Source organism: Diplotaxodon limnothrissa, linkage group LG22 (assembly GCF_057381915.1).
Source record: "Diplotaxodon limnothrissa isolate DT_005_m linkage group LG22, D_limnothrissa_male_GT1.1, whole genome shotgun sequence".
Lineage (NCBI taxonomy): Eukaryota > Metazoa > Chordata > Actinopteri > Cichliformes > Cichlidae > Diplotaxodon > Diplotaxodon limnothrissa.
In genome coordinates this window covers 1620001-1644097 of record NC_140616.1, presented here as the reverse complement: position 1 = coordinate 1644097, position 24097 = coordinate 1620001, and the positions used below count along the sequence as shown (strand labels likewise).

General features: G+C 45.2%; 3 protein-coding genes across 3 annotated transcripts; 1 reads left to right on the top strand and 2 right to left on the bottom strand.

Annotated features, from left to right (window-relative positions):
• Nucleotides 1-4569: 4569 nt before the first annotated feature.
• Nucleotides 4570-13642, top strand: LOC146609102 (major histocompatibility complex class I-related protein 1-like). The gene is made up of 6 exons (XM_085346616.1): nt 4570-4624; nt 11663-11938; nt 12044-12334; nt 12653-12937; nt 13275-13400; nt 13584-13642. The coding sequence occupies exons 1-6, from the start codon at nt 4570-4572 to the stop codon at nt 13640-13642; spliced, it is 1092 nt and encodes a 363-aa protein (XP_085202742.1).
• A 4182-nt stretch (nt 13643-17824) lies between these two features.
• Nucleotides 17825-18400, bottom strand: qrfp (pyroglutamylated RFamide peptide). Its single transcript, XM_085346882.1, has one exon. It carries the CDS (start codon nt 18398-18400, stop codon nt 17825-17827), a length of 576 nt encoding a protein of 191 aa, XP_085203008.1.
• A 1744-nt stretch (nt 18401-20144) lies between these two features.
• On the bottom strand, nt 20145-23794 carry LOC146609100 (LIM/homeobox protein Awh-like). The gene is made up of 6 exons (XM_085345738.1): nt 23678-23794; nt 22942-23150; nt 22757-22865; nt 22543-22675; nt 21171-21397; nt 20145-20525 (listed from the first exon to the last, which is right to left on the bottom strand). Exons 1-6 carry the CDS (start codon nt 23792-23794, stop codon nt 20145-20147), a joined length of 1176 nt encoding a protein of 391 aa, XP_085201864.1.
• Nucleotides 23795-24097: the final 303 nt, after the last annotated feature.

The following is a 24097-nucleotide window of genomic DNA, read 5'->3' as shown; positions in this document are numbered from 1 at the left end:
CGCCCACTTACCGCCTCCAGCCGGGCCCACGTTCACCCACAGGAAGGGCAGAAACAAAAAGATCCAGGTCTTTGTGAAATTCATGATTTTGATGCGACAAAAATCTTCAGAAAAACAGAAACCTGCTCAGAACAAGCCCACGGTCCCCGCGGGTTGCTATTATTATTATTATTATGATTATGATTATGATTATGATTATGATTATTATTATTATTATTATTATTATTATTATTATTATTATTATTATTGCTGCCGCCTGTAGGGGGCGCTACAGACGACTGGCTGCCTCCATTTACACCCGCCTTCTTCAGACCGACAGCAGCCAATCAGATAACTAGTCTGCGGTTGCTGGGCAGATTACACGATACAAGGTTAGAGCCGCCGAAGAGTGGGGTGACGTCACAGCGTGGAGAAATTTGCAGCTGCTGCCAAAGTTTTATTTTTATCCTGTAATATGAATCCTGCTGCTGACCTTCACTTCTGTATGTTTGTCACCCACAAACACTCTAATCACTAAAATCTGCAATGAATAAACAAATAAGGACTTTTTAATAAAGTTTACTTCATGATAACCACTGAAAACACTGTTAGAGCTCTACAGATGTTTAAAGCCAGGTGTTGATGAAGGTTTTCGACCGTTTTTGATGATTCGATCCCCGTCGCTGCTGTGGTCGTCCCGCTCGTGGTCGTCGGTGTCGCTGTGGTTCTCCTGGTTCTGTATAAAAAACACGACAAATGGTAAGGCCTGGTGTACTGGGTAACAACTGTACCTCGTTGCTAACTGTTCATACTCACACGCCTGTGTTTAATACAGTTTAGTTCAGGTTAGTTTTTATATACTGGCAAATCACAGCAGTCGCCTCAAGGTGCTTTATGTTGTAATAAAGACTCTACAATAATTTATGGAGCGTCACTTTGGCGAAAGTTGGAATGAAAAACTCAATGCATCATGGGAATCCCTGGCAGCCTACGTCTATTGCAGCATAACTGAGGATTCAGGGTCACCTGGTCCAGCCCTATCTATATGCTTTAGCAAAAAGGAAAGTTTGAAGCATAATCTTGAAAGTAGAGATAGTGTCTGTCTCCTGAATCCAAACTGGAAGCTGGTTCCACAGAAGAGGGGCCTGATGAGCAACCTTAGAGTTTCCTCATCTGTCAGTCTGAAGACAACGTTTATCTGCTGTCAACTCAAATCTCTGTTAGACACCAAAGTTTGGTTTGAAAATGATTAGCAGGTCTAAAGCTCATGTTAGTAAGTTGTGTTTGTATAAATCGACTCCTGGTTTATAGCAGGAGTGTGTTGCATTGTAATCATTGCATTCTGATTGTATTCACACTTTAAACTTGGATGTAAAAGGATTCATCAAAGAGACTGCGTGAAGATGCCAGAGCAGGCAGACACTGATGTGTTCTGAGTACCTGAGCATATAAACTAATTTTTCTTTCATCCTCACAGCTGTTGGAGCTAACAGCCAGAGTCATGTGACTCCACTGAATCCAACACATGGCTTTTAAAAAGTGTTCCTGCCCCTTTAAGCCGAACCTCCATCACAGGGACATTTAAATGAGCCTGCTCTAAGACGGTAAGAAAGTGGGATCATTTTTAAAGGTGCTTTGTAAATACATGTTGACTCAAAGCAAACTCTTACAGCAGGTTTGTGCAGCAGCGGGAATAAAATAGATGCTAAATCTGCTTGATCGTCATATAAATGTGACAAAATGCTTTTAAAGAAGATGGGTCAGAGGAACTGTTCACAGCTCAGAGCCTGATCACTCATCAAGTTTCAGTGTCAAACCAGGTGGGAGGAAGTATTTTAAAAATATTTATTATTTTAAATTCATTATTTAAGAATAGATTTTATGTGCCACAGTAGCCTCTGGACTGTTTCCTCATTACAATGGATTTGCCATCAGAAATAAAGAATCGTGAAAAGGAGGCGTGGTACTGTCAGTATATCTGTCAGTGCTGGTTTGGGTGTTTGGGGCAGAAACATGATGATTAAACATTTGAAAAAGTTCTGTTTTCAGACAGTAACGAGCACTTTTAATCTACGACGCTCACAAGAACCAGATTTAAATCCCACCTGGAAACTCAGCAGAACTGTTAGCGGCTAATGCTAGCAGCAGGGTCACAACAGGCTCGTCATGAAGTGTATTCAGTCCGTCCGTGTGCCACAGTAACAGGCTGCCAATTAAACACATTTAATTGTGTTAAATTGTTTTTTCTAATGTTCAGACTGAAGCTGACAAACAGCTGAAGAGCAGCAGACGAGTCGTCACAAGGCTGAACACGCGTTCATGGACCAGCAATGCTCATCAACTTTCTTTATGCACCTTAATTTAGTCTTTTTTGTATCATAATTTGATTCTTAACACAATTTATTTGTTATGTAATAAGATTATCTTCTTTATATTTAATGTGTTTCTCTCCTCGTGATGAAACTGATTCAATCTTTTGATCAATCAGTGAAATATCTGCTGTAAGACATCGGTCATCCTGAAATCTCTTCCTTCATTGTTCAAAGTGTTGAAAATGATCCTGGCTGTGACACAGGACAGCTGTGTTTAAAATGTGTTACAGTCTTTTATGTAAAAGCTGCTTGCATGTGTTGTGTACAGTCCTGTTGGGTTTATGTGTTACTTCCATGATCCCCGAGAACACAGGAGCCGTTAGGATCTGTGTCCACTGCTGTTTTACTGTATTTACGGCCTCTGGGTTCCTCCTTAGAAGAGCAGAAGGATGGCGTCTCCATAAAACCTCTCTCTGACGTTAAAGCTTGTTTCGCTTTCAACTTTTTAAATTTAAGTGAAGACAGAGGTGCTGGTGTTTGGACCCAGTGGTCCCTGTGAGTTCTCCTCTGTAGATTTGGGACTCCTGGAAGTTTATTTTAGACCTTTGTTACTGACTTTGGTTTTAAATTGGACTAAAATCAGAGCAGTGGTCCAGTTTTTAGAATGTAAGGCGACTGGCAGCAGTGAAATCTTCTCTTTGGCAGCACTTGGAAACAGCGATCCATGCTTTTATTTCTTCCGTGTGGACGACTGTAACTCTCCCGGTGTTTGGGTCAGTCAGTCGCTGCTCTGGCGCCTGCAGCTGAGCACATGTGCTGGCCTCACCGGCTGCCTGTGTCCTTCAGAGCTCATTTTAAAATTCTCATGTTTGTTTTTAAACGCCTTCAGTCTCGCCCACCTCTCTGAGCGTCTTCATCCTCACACACCCTGCTGGCCGCTCAGGTCAGCTGACCAGCAGCTCCTGGAAGATCAGGAGGAAGCTCAGAGGGGGCGGGGCCTTTTCTATCGTTGCATTTACGAAAATAATTGATTAAATTAATTATTTAATTAATTATTTTATTCTTTTTATGATTTGGCTTTTATTTATATCGTATGTAACTTTTTTTATTTAGTTCCAATGTATCAGCTGTGGTTGTTTTAAAGTATTTTATAAATAAAGATTTGTTCTTATGCACCAAACGTCGCAGCTTCCTGTTAAAACCCTGTTTAAACACGTGTAGCTCAGCAGATTTACAAACACTGAGCTCTTTCTGAAGCGTCGCTGTTGGAGCGCCGAGCTTCAGCACGTGCGCACTGTAGATGTTGTGTCAGTGTTTTTCTTATTTGTTCTTTCTTGGTGTTGCACAAAATACACACAGTTAAGAATTACATACAGTCTTATATGATCCACGCGTCCGGGGTCAGAGAGATGCTCACATGCTAAGCTACAGCATGGCACAGTGGGCGATCACTGTCAGAAATAAGTCGAGTCAGATTCTCCAAGATCAGGCAGAGCATCAGAGGAAGGAATGATCTGGATGTCTCTGATGGAGGCCAAAGTAATAAAGCCCTCTGCACCACGGCCGTCACGGGAGGACGATCCTCACAGGTCGTGTTTCACAGCTGGGAAACCAAAGCCACGACTTCAGAGTCCAGGCGTGCACGACACTGTTCATCCACGGGGGACTTTGCTCCTTCTCAGGCTCCTCAAACCCGGATGTTGTCCTCCCAGCTCTCGCCACGTGGCCCTCCTCCACCTCCTCTCCTGACAGCAGGAAGTGTGACTCCACCTCCACGGGTTCAACCCGGTCTGCCTCGCTCACTCACTCCATCCTGACCCGGGCTTACTGAGTGTGGTTAAAATGATACTTTAGTCATCAGATGGCTTTGCATCAAATATAATAAACCTCTACCAGAAATCCACAGAAATAGAAGCAACCTGAGATCAGACCTGGACAGAAGATTTTAAAATGTCATAAACAATAATAAAAAGATATTTCACAAACAGTTTCTTTGAACCACAGTTATTTAATTTAAATTACGTAAAAAATAATCTTCTGTTGTTTTAAATGTGCGTTAGAAATACACAGGGTTTCACATCAAAGGTTACTTTTACTCAGCAACTTCCACACATAACTCATCTTTCAGTTATATTCACGTGGTGTAGAGGGTACTTTCCCCCGTGGGCTGTGTGACTCTGAGCGCTGCCTCATTCAGAGCATCTCTCTGTCGGACACGCAGCGTGAACTCGGATGAACTCGGTGTGATCGGGGAGCCGAGGCTTTAAAGGGATTTAAAATGTTCATCGTGGCTTTTCTGCTGCTGTGGGCTCCAGGACTAACGGAGAGCGCCGGTGAGTCCCCGTTTCTAACACAGGCTGTGCCGTTAGTCCCGCGTGTCTGTGGGTCGCTCTTTTATTGAGAAACAAAGAGAGTGAACCTGAGCCGGGCACGAGCCTGAGTTACGTGCTCAGCCAACGAGAGCCCGGATGTCCAATGTTTCTGTGTATTTTTATGTGTAATATCTTTACGCATGTTGGTGAACAGACTTCGCTGAACAGCCTTTACAAAGAGGTTAAATATAGAATTTAAAAAATATCTGTTTTTCAAGTATCTTCACAACTCTGTGTTATTGTACTGACACCAACCAGTCCTTTATCCCCACTTACAATATTTTTCCAGAACTATCGTAATATTTGCTCCCAGTTCTGCTGCTGTTGGCCAGCTTACTCTGACAAAAGACATGTTTGATGTTAATGAGATTTGTTTAACTGCATAAATAAAGGTTATGTTAAAGTCGCTGCCAAAAACTGATGGCGGCTTCTAGCTTGTTACACGAATGTTGTTTGTGGCTCAAGATGACTTTGTGTCATCCATGAGGGAAGCATTTGACATGTTTCACATATTATAGCCCAACAACTTACTTATAGCAGTTTAAATACGAGCAGTTTTTGACAAATACCGGCACCGAGCCGGAGGGCGGCGGACAGAGTCTACGCACGTGTGACGGTTACCGTGGAGAAGCAGCCGTTAGTCTTTGTGCGCGTGGTAACACGTGGTTAACGGAAACTCATTCAGCATCAGCTGCACGCGCACAGACACGTCCGTTTGGTTTCGCGCCTTTATTTTATTTACTTTTATCGATCTGTTCATCGATAAAGTCCGGATCAGATGAATTTTCATCCTCATCGATACAGAGACGAGGAAGTAACTTCAAACTTTAACGCCAACATCTAGAAATGACGTCACGGTAACGGCGGCCGCGCTCGTGACGTCAGTTCATCTTGAATTTTCACGTTATTTCCCGACTGAGCGTCGTGAACAAAGCGGGGTCCCACTCCCACGCGGTTCCTCTGGGCGGTGAGGTAGAAACAAGTGAAATAACCCGTGAATATTTCACAGCGCACAGCCTGCGTGTTTATACTGTGTGTCACGGTAAAGGTGGCAAACTACAAAATACCGAGCAACACATAAAGTCCACATTAAACAGAAACAGATGAAACAGACCGACAGTGACTCTCAGTGCTACCGCTGTTCTGACCGCTCCTATTTAAACTGCTGTAAACATGTCAGCTGTTTCCCTCATCATGATATCCGGTCACTGTGAGCCACAAACAACATTCCTGTCACAAAGTCGAAGCTGCAGTCAGCTTTTGGCAAAGTGACTTTCATGTGTCCTTTAAAATAAACTTGTTGGCATTAAAAATGTATGTTTAAGAGTAATCTGCGCAGCCGACAGTGCAACAAATGTAACAGTAGTTCCGGGTTGGTTATAATGTAGGTGCAATAACGCAGAGTTATGAAGATACTTGAGAAACTATTTCTCAAATTTTATATAACGCCTGTGTAAATCCTGTTCACTGGAGTCTTTTTACCAACATAAGTGAAAACATTACACAGAAAACACAGAAACAGTTTTTGGCTCCATATCAGCTCAGCCTGAGTTTGGATTTCAAAATAAGAGCCTCTTGAAATTCTGTACAATTTCAAAGTGCAATTATTTTGAAATACAAACTCAGAGTGACTTGAGATTGATACTTGATACTGATTCAACTTTACCCAAGAAAACATGAAAACTAGCAGCTCAAAATAAAAATAAATAAGGAAGTCTTTGAAAAATATCATGTGCACAGAAAACGAGCCCAAGCAGTCAGCTTTCTACACTCTGAAGAACAGCTGTCACTGCTGGATTCAACATCTGTTCTCTACAAGAGGAACACACACACACACACACACACACACACACACACACACACACACACACACACACACACACACAGTCTGAGTAAAATACAGATGAAGGCTGATCAGTATCGGTACCTTCACAGCTGCAGTTTTGTCGCCTCGCTGGCAGGAAACGTGAAAAAGGAAATCACCAACGGTTTAATGAGAAGTGTCGGTTTCTAAAGAGGCTTAAACAAAGAGAGAGAGCAGACTCAGGATCGTGCACAGGTCAGAGAGGTGTCAGTTTGTGTAGCAGTAACATGACACCCGCTTTGCCTCAGACACCGCTCTGTGTGGTGGCACCACCTCACTGCTCCACCTGAAGCAGCTGTCTGAAGGTCTGGTTCACACATCCTGGTTCACAGAAACGTGACGTTTAAAGCTTTAAAAGCACCGAGACGACGCTCTGCTGTTAGTTTGTCTCTACTTTTATAACTGATCTGTGATCAGTGTGAGGATGTGGTGTGAGCGCTGCTCTATAAAGGTTAATAATCAACCACTGACGCTGAGCTCAGTCACAGTTTTCACTAAAGCGCCTCGTTTGACCTGCTCCGTCACCATGGTAACTAATGCTTGACGATGAGAGTTTGGATTAAAATGAGCAGGAAGATTTCAAATTCAAATTCAAACTTTATTTGTCACATACACAGTCATACACAGTATGATATGCAGTGAAATGCTTAGACAACTGCTCGTGACCTAAAATAAAAGACGATAGGAGAGGAAATAAATATGAAAATTAAAATAAAGGGTCAATTTAACTATGAAGGAATAAAATAAAATATAAAAATTAAAGTTAAAAATAAAATAACTGTACAAAAAAATACACAATATAGAAATATATAAGAATATATGAAGAAACATAGAACAATAAGAGCAGCTGTACGAGTAATAAATGGTATGAAGAAATATAATGTGCAGGGTTGTGTAATCCACATGTGTAAGTGTCTTGTGCAGTGCAAATATGCTTAAAGTGATTTATTTAAGCGACTTGTGATAAAGTGATCCGATTAGATGACCACGCAGTGTAGTTGTGCAGCAGCTACTGGTGTAAACAAATGTCCAGAATGTCCACTGTGTGTGTAAGAACCACATGTGTGGGTCAGTGCTGTGTGGTGGTGTGATTGAGAGACCGTATCGCCTGCGGGAAGAAGCTCCTCCTCAGTCTCTCTGTGTTGGTCTTCAGGGAGCGGAATCGCTTTCCTGACCTCAGCAGAGAGAACAGTCTGTTGTTGGGATGGCTGAGGTCCTTCACCATCTTCCTGGCCTTGGTCCAGCACCGCCTGCTGTAGATTGAGTGCAGGTCAGGGAGCTCGGAGCGGATGGTGCGCTCAGCTGACCGCACAACCCTCTGTAGAGCTCGTCTGTCCTGCATGGTGCTGTTCCCGAACCAGGTTGAGATGTTTCCCGTAGGGCTGTGCAATATGACCAAAATCTCATCTCCCGATATAAAACATCTATCGTCCGATAACGATATAAATCACAAAAATGTAACATTTTCTGTAAATTCTGTGAATCTCGTGTTGCTGCAGTGTTTCCAGCTGGGCGTCGTGTACCTGGAGTGTTTTAACGATGCATGAAACGATACATTTTTACACATAAGTTGTAACGGCCGCCGTTTCCTTTGTGAGTATTTATTACACGGCGTGCTGCGGGGAAAAGCCTGTTCTAACGTTTGAGTCTAAGGTTTATTTTTTTGCACCTGGCGTCTTTTTTACTTCTCATCCGTAAACTCTGCATACTCTTTCATGTGATTCCGTTTATTTTGACAACACATAAAAACAGGCGCTTGTCCGTCCGTAGTGTGGTTATATTAAATATAAGAGAAAGAAGGTGTGTCACCAGGGTGCCAATTTTAAATACACTTAGACATTGAGGGCTAGCAGGAGGGACTATGCGCTTACCTGCTGCTCTCTGGCAGGTAGCTCCATGCCCTCCTGGGTTTTAAATGCACCTTAGAACACACATGCATCAACACTACAATGAGCGGGTGGAGGGAGGTTTGGAGTCTTCTCCCACCCCCGTTCTCTGCGGCCTGCTGGAGTGTGGGGCCTTCCTGCTGCTGCGGAGTCGGGGCGGTCTGCCTCTCCCCACCGCAGGGAAAAGGGAAACACCACCTGGGTCTGGGTGCAGTTCCCCCCTCCAGGGGCAAGGGTACCTAGACCCGGTTTGTAGAGTACGCTTGGGGAGTGTGATCGTGTGTACAGCGTCTCTTTATGTCTGTCTCCACGTTGGTTGAGTGTGGAGTAAGTGCATATGAGAGCATGAGGGTGGGAATGGATGTTTGTGTCTGTGTGTGCCTGTATGTCTGTGTCTATATGTCAGGTTGGGTATCAGACGCCACCTCTCTGGGGACATCTCAGGCCCTTCAAGGTTTGGAGGCCTATCTCCACCCACCACCACTTCCCCTGCCAGTGGCGGACTCCCTCAGACATCGGTGCGTTGGTGGTTCTTTGTGTCTGGGGGTGGGCGTCCAGGTACACACCGGCTCACTGCTTGGCGGCCGCTTATCGGGGCCTGGAGCCTGGGGCTCGCTCGGGCCACTTCGGAGGTGGGGTGCCCCCGGCCTCTCGGCCTGGGGCTCGGTCACTCAGGCACAGCTGGCTGCCGGCGGAGCTCACGGGCGCGTCACTGCAACTCCCCCTGACTTCTGCTCCGCGGCTGCTGAGTGAGCCCTCATCTGGGACTCTCCTCAGCTCTTTCTGGGACAGTGGCGCGGCTGCCCCTCTGGTGGTCTTCCTTGGTCTCTTGTGTTCTGGGGGCCTCTGGATGTCTGGAGTTTTGATCTCATCCACACCTGCTTCATGCCCTGGGGGACGGGGCTGTGGCCCCCCCACACCCTCTAGCAGATCATTACATGAAGGAACCTTTTAAAAACAAGCGCGTCCATGCTCACGGGTGATCACACCCACAAACTACACCCTTTTTGGCTCCTACCTCAAAGCACACTGTGTTCTGTTGATCTTATGTGCTGCACAATAATGTTTAATATTTAGTATTTACTGTCATATTCCCATATATCATCGTGATGTTGTTTATTATGTTCTCAACAGGTGATCCAGGTGATTGATAGATGTATTTTTTGTCTGCTTATTTTGTTGTTTTTGTTTTTTTGCCCTTTAGCCCCGTCCCTCTTCTCTGCTGTTTTTCTTTCAAAAAATAAAAAATAAATAAGAGAAAGAGAGAACTTTAAGAAAGTAATACAGCCACTACAGTGACCATCAAAGCGATGAGAAAATATTGCCGTAAACAGTTTATTTTGCTACACCATGAAACAAACGATAGCGTAAAATGAAACGATAGACGTTTTCATATCGTCATCCGATATATATCGTTATATCGAACAGCCCTAGTTTCCCGTCAGGATGCTCTCTATGGTGCACGAGTAAAAGTTCCTGAGCACCTTGGAGGGCAGTTGGAAGTCTCTCAAGCGTCTGAGGTGGTAGAGACGCTGTCGGGCCTTTTTCACCACGGTGTTGATGTGACAGGACCATGACAGGTCCTGCGTGATGTGAACTCCGAGGTATTTGAAGCTGTCCACTCTCTCCACTGGGCACTCGTTGATGACGGGGGTCTGGTAGTTCCTCTCCTGCTTAGTGCTGAAGTCCACTATCAGCTCCTTTGTCTTACTGACGTTTAGAAGGAGGTTGTTCCTCTGGCACCAGTTCTCCAGATTCCTAATCTCCTTCAGGTAGGCCGTCTCGTTGTTATCAGAGATCAGGCCCACCACGACGGTGTCGTCAGCAAACTTGATGATGGTGGTGGAGCTGGTAGTGGCCACACTCATAACGCAGAGAGCTTCGACTGATGCGACTTTATTCTCCCCTCTTTAAACCAGTTTGTGACAATATGGCACCGTGAAAACTATAAAGACGCACAAACAAATGCCATTCTAACATTTAAGCAGAAAGTGCAGAAATGTTCACATTTTACTATGTAGAAAATTATTTTGATGAAGTCAAATCGTGACATTGACATAAATCAATAGCTTTTAAACAATTTATGTTACATTTAATAAAATGAATTAACGACGAGCTTTCTGTCTCTTAAATACATAAACAATCATTTGCAATCATTAAACCTCTTTCTGCTTCCAAACGTGCTAATCATGCTGAACCAGCAGCAGCTCCATGCACATCTCTGAGCCAGTCTAACCACAAACAGATGACATGCATAGACACAAAAAACGAATTCAACCACATTGAGTAAACTTTCAAAGCTACAGCCTGTGACAGATAAATAAAATACATAGTTCTGCTCAAGAGTTGGGAGTTTGCCTTGTAATCGGAAGGTTGCCGGTTCGATCCCCGGCTTGGACAGTCTCATTCGTTGTGTCCTTGGGCACCCGTTGCCTACTGGTGGTGGTCAGAGGGCCCGGTGGCGCCAGTGTCCCGGCAGCCTCGCCTCTGTCAGTGCGCCCCAGGGTGGCTGTGGCTACAATGTAGCTGCCATCAGTGTGTGAATGGGTGGATGACTGGATGTAGTCCTAAGGACTAGTAAAAGCACGATACAAATACAGGCCATTTACCATTAACCCTGCATATCACCTGATAGTTAAACCTTTACTCAAAAAGCATCTCTAGACCCAGCAGTCTTAGCTAATTATAGGCCAATCTCCAACCTTCCTTTATATCAAACATCCTTGAAAGAGTAGTTGTCAAACAGCTAACAGATCATCTGCAGAGGTTTATTTGAAGAGTTTCAGTCAGGTTTCAGAGCTCATCACAGCACAGAAACAGCTTTAGTGAAGGTTACAAATGATCTTCTTATGGCCTCTGACAGTGGACTCATCTCTGTGCTTGTCCTGCTAGACCTTAGTGCAGCGTTCGATACTGTCGACCATAATATCCTATTAGAGCGATTAGAACATGCTGTAGGTATTACAGGTACTGCACTGCAGTGGTTTGTATCATATCTATCTAATAGACTCCAGTTTGTGCATGTAAATGGAGAGTCCTCTTCACACACTGAGGTTAATGATGGAGTGTAGCATGTGGGAAAGGTTGTTTTTAAAACAGTAAGGCTTCTGTTCCTACTGCTGAGGTGAACGGATAAGTCTTTTATGTTTCATAAAACGCACCCAGAGAGAGGCCTATTTCAAAAACATGAGTGAGATCTGCTGATGCATCTCACCTGTGTTTAATTAAATTTCCTTCTGTGACTTTCAGACACTCACTCCCTCCATTACATCTACACGGCGCTCTCCAAGCCTGTCGGCCTCCCGGGCATCCACGAGTTCACAGCCATGGGTTTGCTGGACAACAGGATGATCGACTACTTTGACAGCGAGCATCAGGCAAAGGTTCCCAAACAGGAGTGGATGAGAGAGCGTTTACCTGCTGATTACTGGGATAAAGGCACACAGTCCCGCAAGAGCAAGCAGCAGTGGTTCAAGGTCAACATCAACATCCTGATGGAGCGAATGAGACAGAATGACTCAAGCAGTAAGTTGTCGCTCCGTTTTAATCCTGACGCACACATCATGGTGTCCTCTCTGAATCTCTGTTCTTCTGATATCTTGTTCATTTCTGTCACTGTTGGTCCTTCAGACCCTCACGTTCTTCAGTGGATGCACGGCTGTGAGGCTGAAACGAATCCTGACGGCACGCTCAGGTTTGTCCGAGGCGTGGACATGTACAGCTACGATGGAGACGACTTCCTGTCCTTCGATGATAAAAACGGAGTCTGGGTCGCTCCGACTCCCGAGGCAGAAGCCACCAAGAGGAAGTGGGACGGCGTCCAGGTGCTGAAAGAGTACACCAAGGGATACCTGGAGAACGAGTGCATCGATTGGCTGAGCAAGTTTGTGAATTATGGACAACAGCAGCTCAAAAAGAAATGTATGTTTGTCATAAATAAAAATAATATTATCATTTATTTATTTTTAAACATTGTTAATAGACTTTTTAGAATTAGTTGTGGTAATATGACCTCACATAATTATTGTGTTCTTGGTCAGTTTCATAGAAGCGCCTTCACTGATGGATTATTCCACTGTCACCGAGTCTCTTTCACGCACCTTTGAGACAAATTGAACCAAAACACACAAAAACCATCAAACTAGAGCCTCACCACGTCTGCCTCGTCTCACACAGTGTGCCAGACGCCACATAAACATCAAACCAACGCACTTATCACTTTCCATTTCCTCCATCCAGCTCCACCTGATCTGCACGTGTTTGCAAAGAACTCCAGAGTGCAGACAAACATCGTCCTCACCTGCCTCGCCACGGGCTTCTACCCCAAAGACGTCACAGTGACGATCAGGAGGAACGAACGTGTTCTGACTGCAGACGACGGCCTGAAGAGCTCAGGACTTCTCCCCAATAACGACGACACGTTCCAGAGGAGAGAGTACGTGGAGGTTTTAAAGTCTGACCCGGCTACATACAGCTGCGAGGTTTTTCACGAAGCGACCGGTGTGAGAATTTCTAAGAGCTGGGGTAAGAAACTGTCATGGTTGTAAAAATGTTCTTTTAACTGGAGACACAAACAGACTCTGCTGTTCACTGTGTAGGTTTCTTCCTGTCCTGTCATCTGATTGGTCAGTTTATGCATCAGTAACACAGCAGTGTAATACCGTGTGCTACCTGACATCCACAGGGGCGCTGTTTCCCTCAGTGTAGTCATCAGCAGAGAGAGCAGTGCTGCTAGTCTGTTTAGAAGCTGCTGTGTTCAGCTTTAAGGGTCACATGTTCCTCACCTGCACAGCTGATTTTCACAGCAGCACAACTGAAAATGAACCAAAGGTGAAGTAATGTTCTTGTTTTGTGTGTTTAGATCTCAGCCTGTTACCTGTTCCTGATGACGATGGATCTGCTGTCACTGGTCTGGTGGCAGCACTCCTGCTCGTGCTCATCGGTGTAGGCGTGATTCTGCTGGTCCTACGTAAAAGACGCAATAATGGTAAGAACGAACAGCCCGTGTGTCAGCACCGGGTGATTTTAAGTGTGGCGATGGCACCAAGAATCAGACCATCAAACAAAAGCATCTGACTTACCCACTCTGTGTGTGTGTGTGTGTTTCTCTGCATGCATGCAGAAACACAGCAGATGAGTTTTAATACTTGCTGTCTGTCTGTGCTCGCAGGCAGGAGCAGCGCAGATACACCAGAGTCGCAGGAGTTGAACGATGTTCGTCAGGAGTAACAGTGAGTTTCTCTCTCATCGTTCTCAGATGTTTTATTACCTACACGTGTCGATTCTCTGCCCTCAGATGTGTATCTGCCTCCGAGCGTGCACGAGTCACAGTGAAGGCTCATAAGATGAAGCACACAATGAGGCGGTGTGCATGTTTCACGGAGTTTTGTGTGTGCTTGTTTTCTGCACAGTGTATTTATGTTTCATGTGCACATGTTGGTGAATGAGGCACCATCACCGTCTCTGTCGCCTCCTCTGAGCTGAGGACAGCAGCTGTCCTGACTCTGCTTCCTGCTGTTGTTGCTTGCATGATGTTCCAGATGTTCACAGCTGGTCAGAGGTCTGGACTGCAGGTGGACTTTCTCCTAAGAGTAGATGCAGTCTGCAGTTTAGCATCGTCCTGCTGAAACATGAAAACATCGTCTGGGTGGATGCTCCAACTGCTACCTACCTGTCAGCACTGATGGAGCTTTTCCAGATGTGCCAGCTGCCACACCCAGAGGCACTGATGCCCCTGGAGGTGTGGCAGGTCTCACCACCGTCTTTAAACTTCGTGCTGCCATCACTGTGACACTCTTCTCCACCCACTCCACCCTGCTCTTCTTCACCTCTCCTGTAAAGGAGGAGGAGAACGCCGCCAGACTGACCAGTTAACCTGATGAGTTTCAAACTGTTCCTCCAGCTGTTTCTTTTAACTCAAACTTCCTTTTTTTGTTTACCTCAAACCGACTCTGAGACGCATCACTGCTCAAATTGAGCTAAAGTTTGTATCAATGGGGTTTGCTGGTTATGAGTAACTGAGCATGTAAAATAACGCTGCTGCGTTCATCCCTGCAGATGGAGATCAGAGCTTCCACAGAAGCACATCGAGACTCGGTGGGACCAGATTTACCGAAACAACACAAACATTTGTTGCACTTTACAGGTGGATCAGCATTAAATGGGATTCCATTTAATTCAATGGATGGGTTTAAAGAATTGTTAATGCCCCTTGCAGCCAAATCTACAGTGGCCCTGAGAGGTCCAACTTCAACAACAACAACAACAAAAAAAGCAAACAGAAAACACTGCAGAAGCAGACCAAGCACAACCACAGTGTTTCTGGGGACGCAATAATGTGACGGACCGGCTGAGGAAGTGACAGAAACCAAAAGATGTGAAGAGTTGAACTGAAACACGCTTAAAGAAAGCTTTAAGGGTTAATCTGTGAAAATAATGTAATAATAATGTGTGTTTTAATCACATGATTCCTGTAACACATGTTTGCTGTTGGGGGGCAGAGCAGGTCATACAACTCAATTCATTTTGATTTATATGGCACCAAATCACAACAACAGCCTCAATGCGATTTTTCTGCATTTTTCTGCTTTTGTTGTGTTTTGTGTGTTTTTGAAGCTGGCGGCACGGTGGCATTGTGTTTGGCACTGTTGCCTCACAACAAAATGGTCCTGAGTTCAATTCAGGCAGTGTTTCTGTATGAAGTTTGCATGTTCTCCCTGTGTTTGTGTGGGTTCGTCCAAGGACATGCAGTTTGTAAGGATAGCTTAATTGATTAACCTACATTGCCCGTGAGTGTGAATGGTTGTGTGTCTCTGTGTGTCAGCCTTGCCACAGGCTGGTGACCTGTCCAGGGTTTACCCCGCCTTTCGCTCTATGGCAGCTGAGGCTCCAGCGACCCTGAAGTGGATGGATGGGTGTTTTTAAAGCTGCGGTGCGCGTCACGTCTCAGGGCAGTATCAGAGTTTAAGTCGCACGTCAGTGTTTTTTAAAGCAGCTCAGAGCCTGAGAACATGTTTGGTCTGACATGATGCTACAAAATATATGTGCTTTAAGTTTACACATTTTGACCCACAGCGGTAAAATTCTGATGACGCGGTGTCGTCACACGGTTGGGTGGGCGAGGTGTGCGCACACTTGTGGCTGCGAGAACTCGAGAACGAGGTGATGTAGGACGTTGCCGCCAGTATTTTCTAAACTGGTAACTAAAGACGGCACAGGTTTAATCATCTTTGTTTCTAACATACAGACCGTCACTGTGGTATCATTAACGCTAACCGTCACGCCATCATGAGGGTGAGCAGTTAGAGTACAGGAAACACAACTATGACACTGATTTCATGTTTTAATAAATCGGTGGAATATCTGCTGTATGACTCTGTGACTTTGTGTTTTCACTGTGTGATGATGAATAATGACGAGGTCAATAAAAGCAGGACTGACAGGTGTTTAACATTTAATGCTTTTAATTTGAAAAATGTAATGAACGTTAATATTTCTGGGACCAACTTTTGTTCTGTGTGCAGGTCACTCGTTATTCTGCTGTGGTTGTTTTAAAGTGCTTTATAAATAAAGGTGATGATGAATAAACAAACAAACATAACTTTACTGTTGTGTTTTTGTTCCATTGTTAAATATTTAGATATATTTTAGGAAGCATAAAACAAATGTTACAGAGTTTTAATGCTTCTGTATTTTTATTTTCTATAACTAATAAAGTGAAATCGATGAGTTTCTGTCCTGAACATCTTCTGAGGTATTTTAATGGCGCGTTTCTTTGACACTACTTCATTCTAGTCGTTACTTTTTACCCTAGTACAGATATTTTACACACGGAGTTATTTTGGGAAATATTTTTTAGAATAAAGACTTAAAGTGATAATAAATCTTTTTTTAAGTCAGAGCTGGCTGTGTTTGCAGTCATTCATTGAACTTAATATTTATGGATGCATTTTGCACTTCTCTCTTGCACAACGTCTGTCTTACTTGTGTCTGTTTTAACTTTAAATTTAGATTTTACTTTAGTTTCTATATAATGCTATATAATGATGTGCTACGTCAGCGGTCTCCAACCTTTTTTGCGCCACGGACCGGTTTATGCCTGACAATATTTTCACGGACCGGCCTTTAAGGTGTCGCGGATAAATACAACAGAGTAAAACTAGTACCGGTACCTAAAAACAGAAGATTTATTCATAACACACGTGAAAAGACCCAGGAAAACCGAGTAAACGATCAAAACAATAACAAAATAACGCTGAAAACCGATAAAAACCCTGAAAACCAGACATTTCACACCTGAGCCTCAGCTCTCGCGGCCCGGTACCAAACGACTCACGGACCGGTACCGGTCCGAGGCCCGGGGGTTGGGGACCGCTGTACTACGTGATTGCTAGCGACACAGCTATGTTAGCATAGCATTAGCACAGTGAAGCTGGAGGATGAACGCTAACTTTTTTCCACTAAAAGTTAACGTTAAGGTTCCTGATGGTTAGAGACAAATGCAATCGCATGGCAGGATGCTGTAAACGGACCAAACTTCAGCCAGGAGAACAACTGAGATAATCCATCCACAATACGAGGTTAGTCATTCATATACTGCTGCTGGGCTGTAGTTACATCGTAAGGGTTTAAAAACTGAGCTTTAAAATGAACAGTGATGATAAAAACCGTGAGAGGCCGACAGGGATCACTGACTGTTTTTAGGGGCTTGTTCAGATTAAATAGAACAAGATACAAAACATTAAAACAAGTTAAAAACACAACAGCCTTAATAAACAGAGGGTAGTTTGTACCTGGAGGCAGGATTCATACGTCATCACGTAAAGATAAAAACGAGTCAATAAGGGACAAACATGCAGCTCTGTCAGAGCAGAGGAGGGAGCTGAAAATGTGACGTCGGGAGATGAAGCGCAGGTGATGTCACCTGGAGGGAGTGGCTGGAGCAGGAGGACTCTGTGGTGCTGTTTCCTTTTTGCTCCCAGGAGGAGCTGGTGCAGTTGTTCCTGAGGTAAAGGTGCTTCTGAAGAGTATAGAGTGAAAACAAGACAACGTCCAGCCTTTGCAGCTGTGCCGAGAGCTGCACCTCCCAGCTCTTTATTCATGAGTCATGTTCAAGCCAACAAACACACACACTGACAGAAGCTCCGTGCACATGCTTATATTACACTTTCAGATTAGACACGACGAGCTGCGCGCTTGTTCTGTACATCCAGTAACATGAGCCTTCATATTGTTTCAGAAGGAGAACAAGAGCATAGGATAAAATCTCGTTTCTCAGGTTACCACGTTTATGTGTTTACTTTTGTGCCATGTTGTTCTGAAAATGAAATTAAAAGGTGTCACATTTACAGAGTTCATGATGTGTGCTGTAATCTGGCAGTCCCCTCTGAAGCGTGTCAGCCTTTCTTTCTTTCATCGCTCTCGTCTCTTGTCCCTGTTGACTCCGTCCTCGTCACTTCCGCTTGTCCTCCTCTGTTCTCCCTCTCCTCCTTCCATCCACTCCCCGTCTGTCCATCTTTTCCTCCCAAAGCGGAAACCAAACCCTCCCTTCTCACGGCTGACAGCTTGGAGTCCTCCCGCAATGGAGGTCAGAGCATCGTTCCTCTTCCACCCGTCCTCCCCCTCTCCCCCCTCCTGGTAGTGCATTCTCTCCAGAGAGTGACCCCCAGGGAAGGGCGACAACGGCTGGGCCATCAGGTCTCCTCTCTGGGCCTGCAGCAGAGCTGCTTCTTCCCACGACTGGTCATCCTCCTCACCTGGCTGGATGTCTCGAGGCCACTCGGCCCAGGCTTCACTCCGGACGTCCCCCGGCTCTTCCAGAGCAGCCTGGAGGTGCAGCAGGGTGGACTCCAGCTCAGATCCACCCACTGTGGGCAGGAGGGCGGTGGGAGGATAAGGGTATGATGTGACGGGGTGTGGGATGGAGGAGAGGAGGGCGAAGGAGAGGAGGGCGAGCTGCGAGGCACCAGGATGAAAAGAAAGTCTCATCTGGAAACAGAAACAGACTTTTATCAGCAGGTTATTGTGTTTATTAGCTTTGATCAGCTGATGATAACGGTCGAGAGAGGAACTGAAATATTATTAAACAAAGGGTAAAAATACTGCATTTGAAGTAAAAACCAAAAGAAAAAAACTGTGAACATTATTATTGAGTTTGTCTCATCACACACACAAACCCTGAATCTGCCTCCGCCCAGTAAACAGGAAGTGCTGTCAGTAACCAGATAGAATAATGAATATTTGTACGGAGATAAACAACATTTAGAGAAACTTCTTCAAGCTGACGAGTTTTATTTTTTCAGCAGACACATATTCAGTACTTAAGTAGAAGTACAGATACCAGTGTTAAAAATACTGCAGTATAAGTCAAAGTACTGATTATACTTCTCTATTCAAGTAAAAAAAACCAATATCAGTGGAAATAAAACCTTTAAATCAGTTTAAATTTTAATTGTAATGAAAGAACACGAGCAGAGAAAAAGATAAAACAGCAGCTGTTTTACATGGTAGACGCCGACTCCGCCTGTAACCTCCACCACAGTGCAGCAAACTAACCCTGCAGTTTTAAGTGACTCAGTTTGTTCAGCAGCAGCTTTCACCCTGTGAAAAACATCATGTCACACAGATTTAGCAACATGAGCATCCTTCCTTTAACTCTAAGCTCCCTGTCTTTTCTCCCCCTGAAATAAGCAGCTGCAGCACACTGTGAGACAAACACACAGTTTGTGTGTTTGCTGATGTGTGATGTGTTTCTAAACTGACTGAAACGCTGTTTCTCGAATTAATCTGGAAATAATTCACTGAAAACACCAACGAAGAAGACACACAGCAGAAACCTGCAGCCGTCTCTTACCTTGCTCCGTGTGCGATGACCTGCTCTATCTCCTCGAAGAATCTCCACATCTGACCTTTTTAAAAACTGCCCGCTCTCCTCTGCCGCCCCGCCGTCGCCCATTGGTCACTCGGCCCTGCGACGCATGAGAAGGCGAGCGCCGACCATGATAACCTTCATACTTTCTTCTGAGAAACGATGACCCACTTCATCACAGAGGCCCAGCGAGTCATGGCAATTATCGCCGTTTGATTGTTGAGGGTGACTCATTAGGACATTTCTGAGGACGGCGAGGGATTCCTTCCTTATACCGCCGCTCGTTATGAATGTCAGCTCGCTGGGGAAACACAGACACACCTGAAAGAATGTTATTCATGATGAGGAATCGTCTCTGTGACGGATCCAGACCTCAGACCGAATGATGCTGCGCTCAAATTACTGCCAATTATGTGACCACAGATCTGCTGAGAATTGATTTCTGAGAAAAATGCTTCACCTCCGGCCTTTTAATGATTGAAAGAAGAAAGTCTGTCACTGTTTCCATCACATGCACTCGTTAAGTAGTTCGAGGAACACGAGGAAGTCGATCGTTCATTAGAAAAACAGTGAATGTGATCAGGATGTGATGCCAACGAATGGTAAAAATGAAATATGCCGTTTCAGATCATACAGGCGAGGTCATGGTGGTGTCCTGTTCCTACCATGAGCCTCTCGTCAGTGAGAGCAGAGCATGAAACTCAACAAGCTCTTAGGTTCATGCTAAACAGACAAACAACTCGACACGTCACAGGAAAAACATGAAAGCTGGATTTTAACAATATATTTATTATCAACCTCACAAATCCGACAGCTCGTCACAGTTTGAACGCCGTCTACATGTATTTACTGTGTTTTCACTGACTAACAGTAATGTGGACCAAAAGCATCAGCGCTAACTTCTCCACCTCCTGCCTCCCCAAAGTCACCGTGGACCTCCAGGGTGGACATGCACCCCGGTGCGCTCTGGGAGTCGTAGTCCGGGAAGAAGTCGGGGTTTTGCAGCAGCTCCTGGGAGGGGTGGCTGATGACCTGCTCGCTGAGCGGGGAGGTGAGCAGGGACAGCTGCAGCTGGTCGATGGTGCTGGTGGGAAAAGGCTGCGATCGGTCCGGCGGGGAGCAGGTCGGGGATGAGGGACTGGTTGCCATGGTGGCAGCTCTCGGAAGAGCAGAGGGCGAGTTGACCTGAGAGTCATCGGAGAGAAGGGAACGGCGGAGTTTGGCCCGAGCGTTCTGAAACCACACCTGAGGGACAACGAGAGGGACAAGAAGACGTTTGTCACTCAGCCCACAATCCACAGTAAACCACACCGTTTCCATTCATCTCAGGACAAAGGGCCCACGTGAGTGGAAGCATCCCACCTCTCCCACACCACAGCTGTGTACCTGCACATGATTACAGTCTATCTGCATCTCTGTGCTTGTTTTACATCTCTGCAAACAGAACAGCTGCAGACACACAAAATAACAACAAACAAACAAAAAGGAGGAAAATTGCATGAAAATGTGCAAAAACTCAAAGATGGCACAAATCTATGAAATGTCTCTAAAAGGTCTGAAGAACAACCAGAAAGAGATAAATGTGTGTGCAGCAGAAGAAAACCCCACGGCTCTGTCGGGGCTGAGAAATGAAACCAGACAGGAAGTAACTAAACCTGCACTTCCTCTAATGACCACAGGCGGCCCGCTCCAGAAGCCTGTGCTCAAACCTACAGCAGAAATAAAGACGGTGCAAAGCTTCATCGTTTATCAGAACTGTGTGAGTCAGTGTTCATCTTCAACCCTGTGCGTGTGAGGATCTTTGACTTTTACACTGCTGAGCCAATAAGAATGCGGCGTTTCATTTTAAACGGAGGCCTCGAAGGAGCCCGTCCTTCCAGACGTTTGTACCTGCAGGACTCTCTTGGGCAGGCCGGTCTTGTGTGCGAGGCAGGTCCAGTCTTTACCGTCGGGGTTGTGTTTCTGGGCAAAGTACGACTCCAACGCTCTGAGCTGCTCGCTGCGGAAGCACGTCCTGATTCGCTTGGTCCTCCGGGGGATCCGCCCACCTGCCGCCCTGTCGTCCGATCGTGGCTCTGGACTGCTGACAGACTCCTCCCCCTCACCTGACACCTGGGCTGAATTCGGCCCCGACCAACAAAGCAGAACAAAACTTTCATTCAAAATGAACTTTAGAGAAGTTTGACTGAGAAAAGGATTTGAACATTTTATTACATAATGACTAAACTGCATTTTAAATCACGTTTGATGGTTTCATGATAATAAATATTAATAACTGTCTTCACCCTGGCCTCCGTAGCGCTCTCATAGTGACTGTATCAGGACTACGGAGCAGCGAAGCGTAAATGCCGGCTTTTATAAAGAATCTGTTATTCTGACCTCTGTTTGATCCTCAACTCGTCCAGATCTCGTCGTTAGTACTTTAAGCTGTTTGATGACCGACTTTAATATCCGGGGGGGGGGGGGGTTAAATGGACGTTAAAGGCTTGTGCGACCTGCAGGTAAGTGGTCAGATTGAAGTCGTCCCAGGTACAAATCTAACCTGTCCTGAAACGTGACTGAATATGTCGTTTAGTTGGAAACATCATCTTAGTTTCGGTGGTCAGAGCGTAAAACTGCAAACATAAAATCAACAGTGAGAGCTGGAAGGTTGCTGACTCCACACCAACATTTTCCTCCATGGACGTGAAACTTCCGTCGCCGTGTTTTCATGATATTTCTGCTCCAGTTAACTCGGCATCACGAGCAGGTCATCTATCAGGAGGTTGGTAGTTTGATCCCGGGCTGGTTTCCCGCTGATGTGAATGTTAGGAAAGGCTTAGATGAGGAAAAGCTGCTGGTGTGAGCAGGTGACTGTTGTGTTGCTCTGCACACAGTGTGGTTCGGTGCTCAGGCTGTGACACAAACACTGCATCAGTTTTCACTCCTTCTCTCACTGTTTGGCAGTAAACGTGACGACTCCATGAGTGACAGGATTGTTTCATCAGAGCGGGAGCGTCACTCCCACAGTGGGAGTGGGAGTGACTGCAATACTTAAAGCTCCATGAGTGAGAACGGGCTCATCATCATGTGTGAAGTGAGTGGAGGACTTCCCAGCTGGGAGCAACATCTCCAAATGCTGCTCGGAGCTGATTTAAAGTGATTAAAGTCGAGTGGTCGGAACTTCCTGTATTTGACATTTAAATCCAAACAGAGTGGGAGAGCTCGACAAGATAAAACAAATAAGATGCCCACAAAGGCCCCAGAAGTTCTTCACACTCACCATCTAGATGCTGTTTGGGCTGCAGGTCGGGGGGGGGCTGCACGCCCCCGTCACTCTGATAGTGAGACTGACAGTAGAGGTTGGCGCCCTGCATGCAGTACAAGTTCCCCGGCATTAATTTCACGTCACACTCCTGCAACACATCGGACAGACCGTCTGCATCTATTCAGAGTTCTTTAACCTGAAAATAATAAGACGAAGCGTGGAGGCTGACCTGGCAGGAGAAGCAGTGAGGATGGAAAGTCAGCTCACCAGACCTCATGACCAAATCAGAAGCTGGGATTGGCTGGAAGCAGCGAGCACACTGACCGCCTCCAAACATCCTGAGCGGGAGGAGAAAGCACACCAGAGTCAGAAAGGTGAAAAACAGGAAGCAAAGGAAGGCGAGACCTCGCAGACCTGCAGTAGTCCTGCTGGCAGTAGATGTTTCCGTCCCTCCAGTACAGCGACGGGTGCGTCTGCAGCTCGCACTGACACTGGCTGCAGCGCAGACAGGGGTTGTGCCACACCCTCCCCGCAGCCAACAGGAAGAAGCGGTCAAGCAGCTGCTCGCCACATCCGGCACACGTCACTGGCTCCTGGATGGACACAGCTGTTGGAGCCTGAGCCTGACAGACGGATTCAATGTCAGTGAACATTTACTGATAACAGTGATGTCACATCTGGATCAGAGAAAATGTGATTGCACAGTTACTGAGCAGGAGGCCGACAAACACCTGAATATTCTCCCAACTGCTTTTAACTGTAAGCAGATTATGACTGTTTTTGTATCAGATTCAGCAACAAAATGTTCTTTATTCACTGATTAATGTTATTTTAAATGAACCAGAGCAGTACAGATGCTGTGTTTTGGTTTTTATCTACCAGGGAGTGTTTTTATCCAGAAAACAGCTGTTAGATGAGTGAAATCAGACCATGTGTGTAAAAGGAAATCATAACTTTTGACTGATCGGCCGTCAGCAACAACATGACAGTCGACGTGTCAACAGACAGTCGAGTACAAGTAAAATATAAAAACTAATGTTGTATAAAACAAGAATAAAAATATAATAATACAATAATAATACTAATAAATATTACTATCAATAATATTATATTATTTTTATGTAATTGAATAATTAAATATAATATTCACGTTATTTGCAGCAGCGCTCTCCTCTGCGCCGCCGCCCAGCTCCGCCCCCTCCACCTCGTCACCAAGGTCACTGCCGTACAACAGGTCGTCGAGGGCTCGGTCATCTGGCGACATCATGACTGAGAAGCAGAGGAGGCGTCATCAGAGCGATGAAAACCTCAGTGAAGGTCGCGACCAACAAGCAGAGTCCCAAACATCGAGTCAGCCGTTTCTATTCGTTTCTATTCGTTTCTACTCATCCTTACGTCTCTTTGAAAAATGTATCACATGTTTTTAAGGCTTCATTTTGTCCTTTGGGTTCTTTATGTCATCATCATTTACAGTTTTTGTTACCAACAGGACAATAGAAGATATGAATTCAATGAGAAAGTGGTGGAAATGCGAACATTACTGCAGCTCTTATTTGCGATGCAGGTGGAT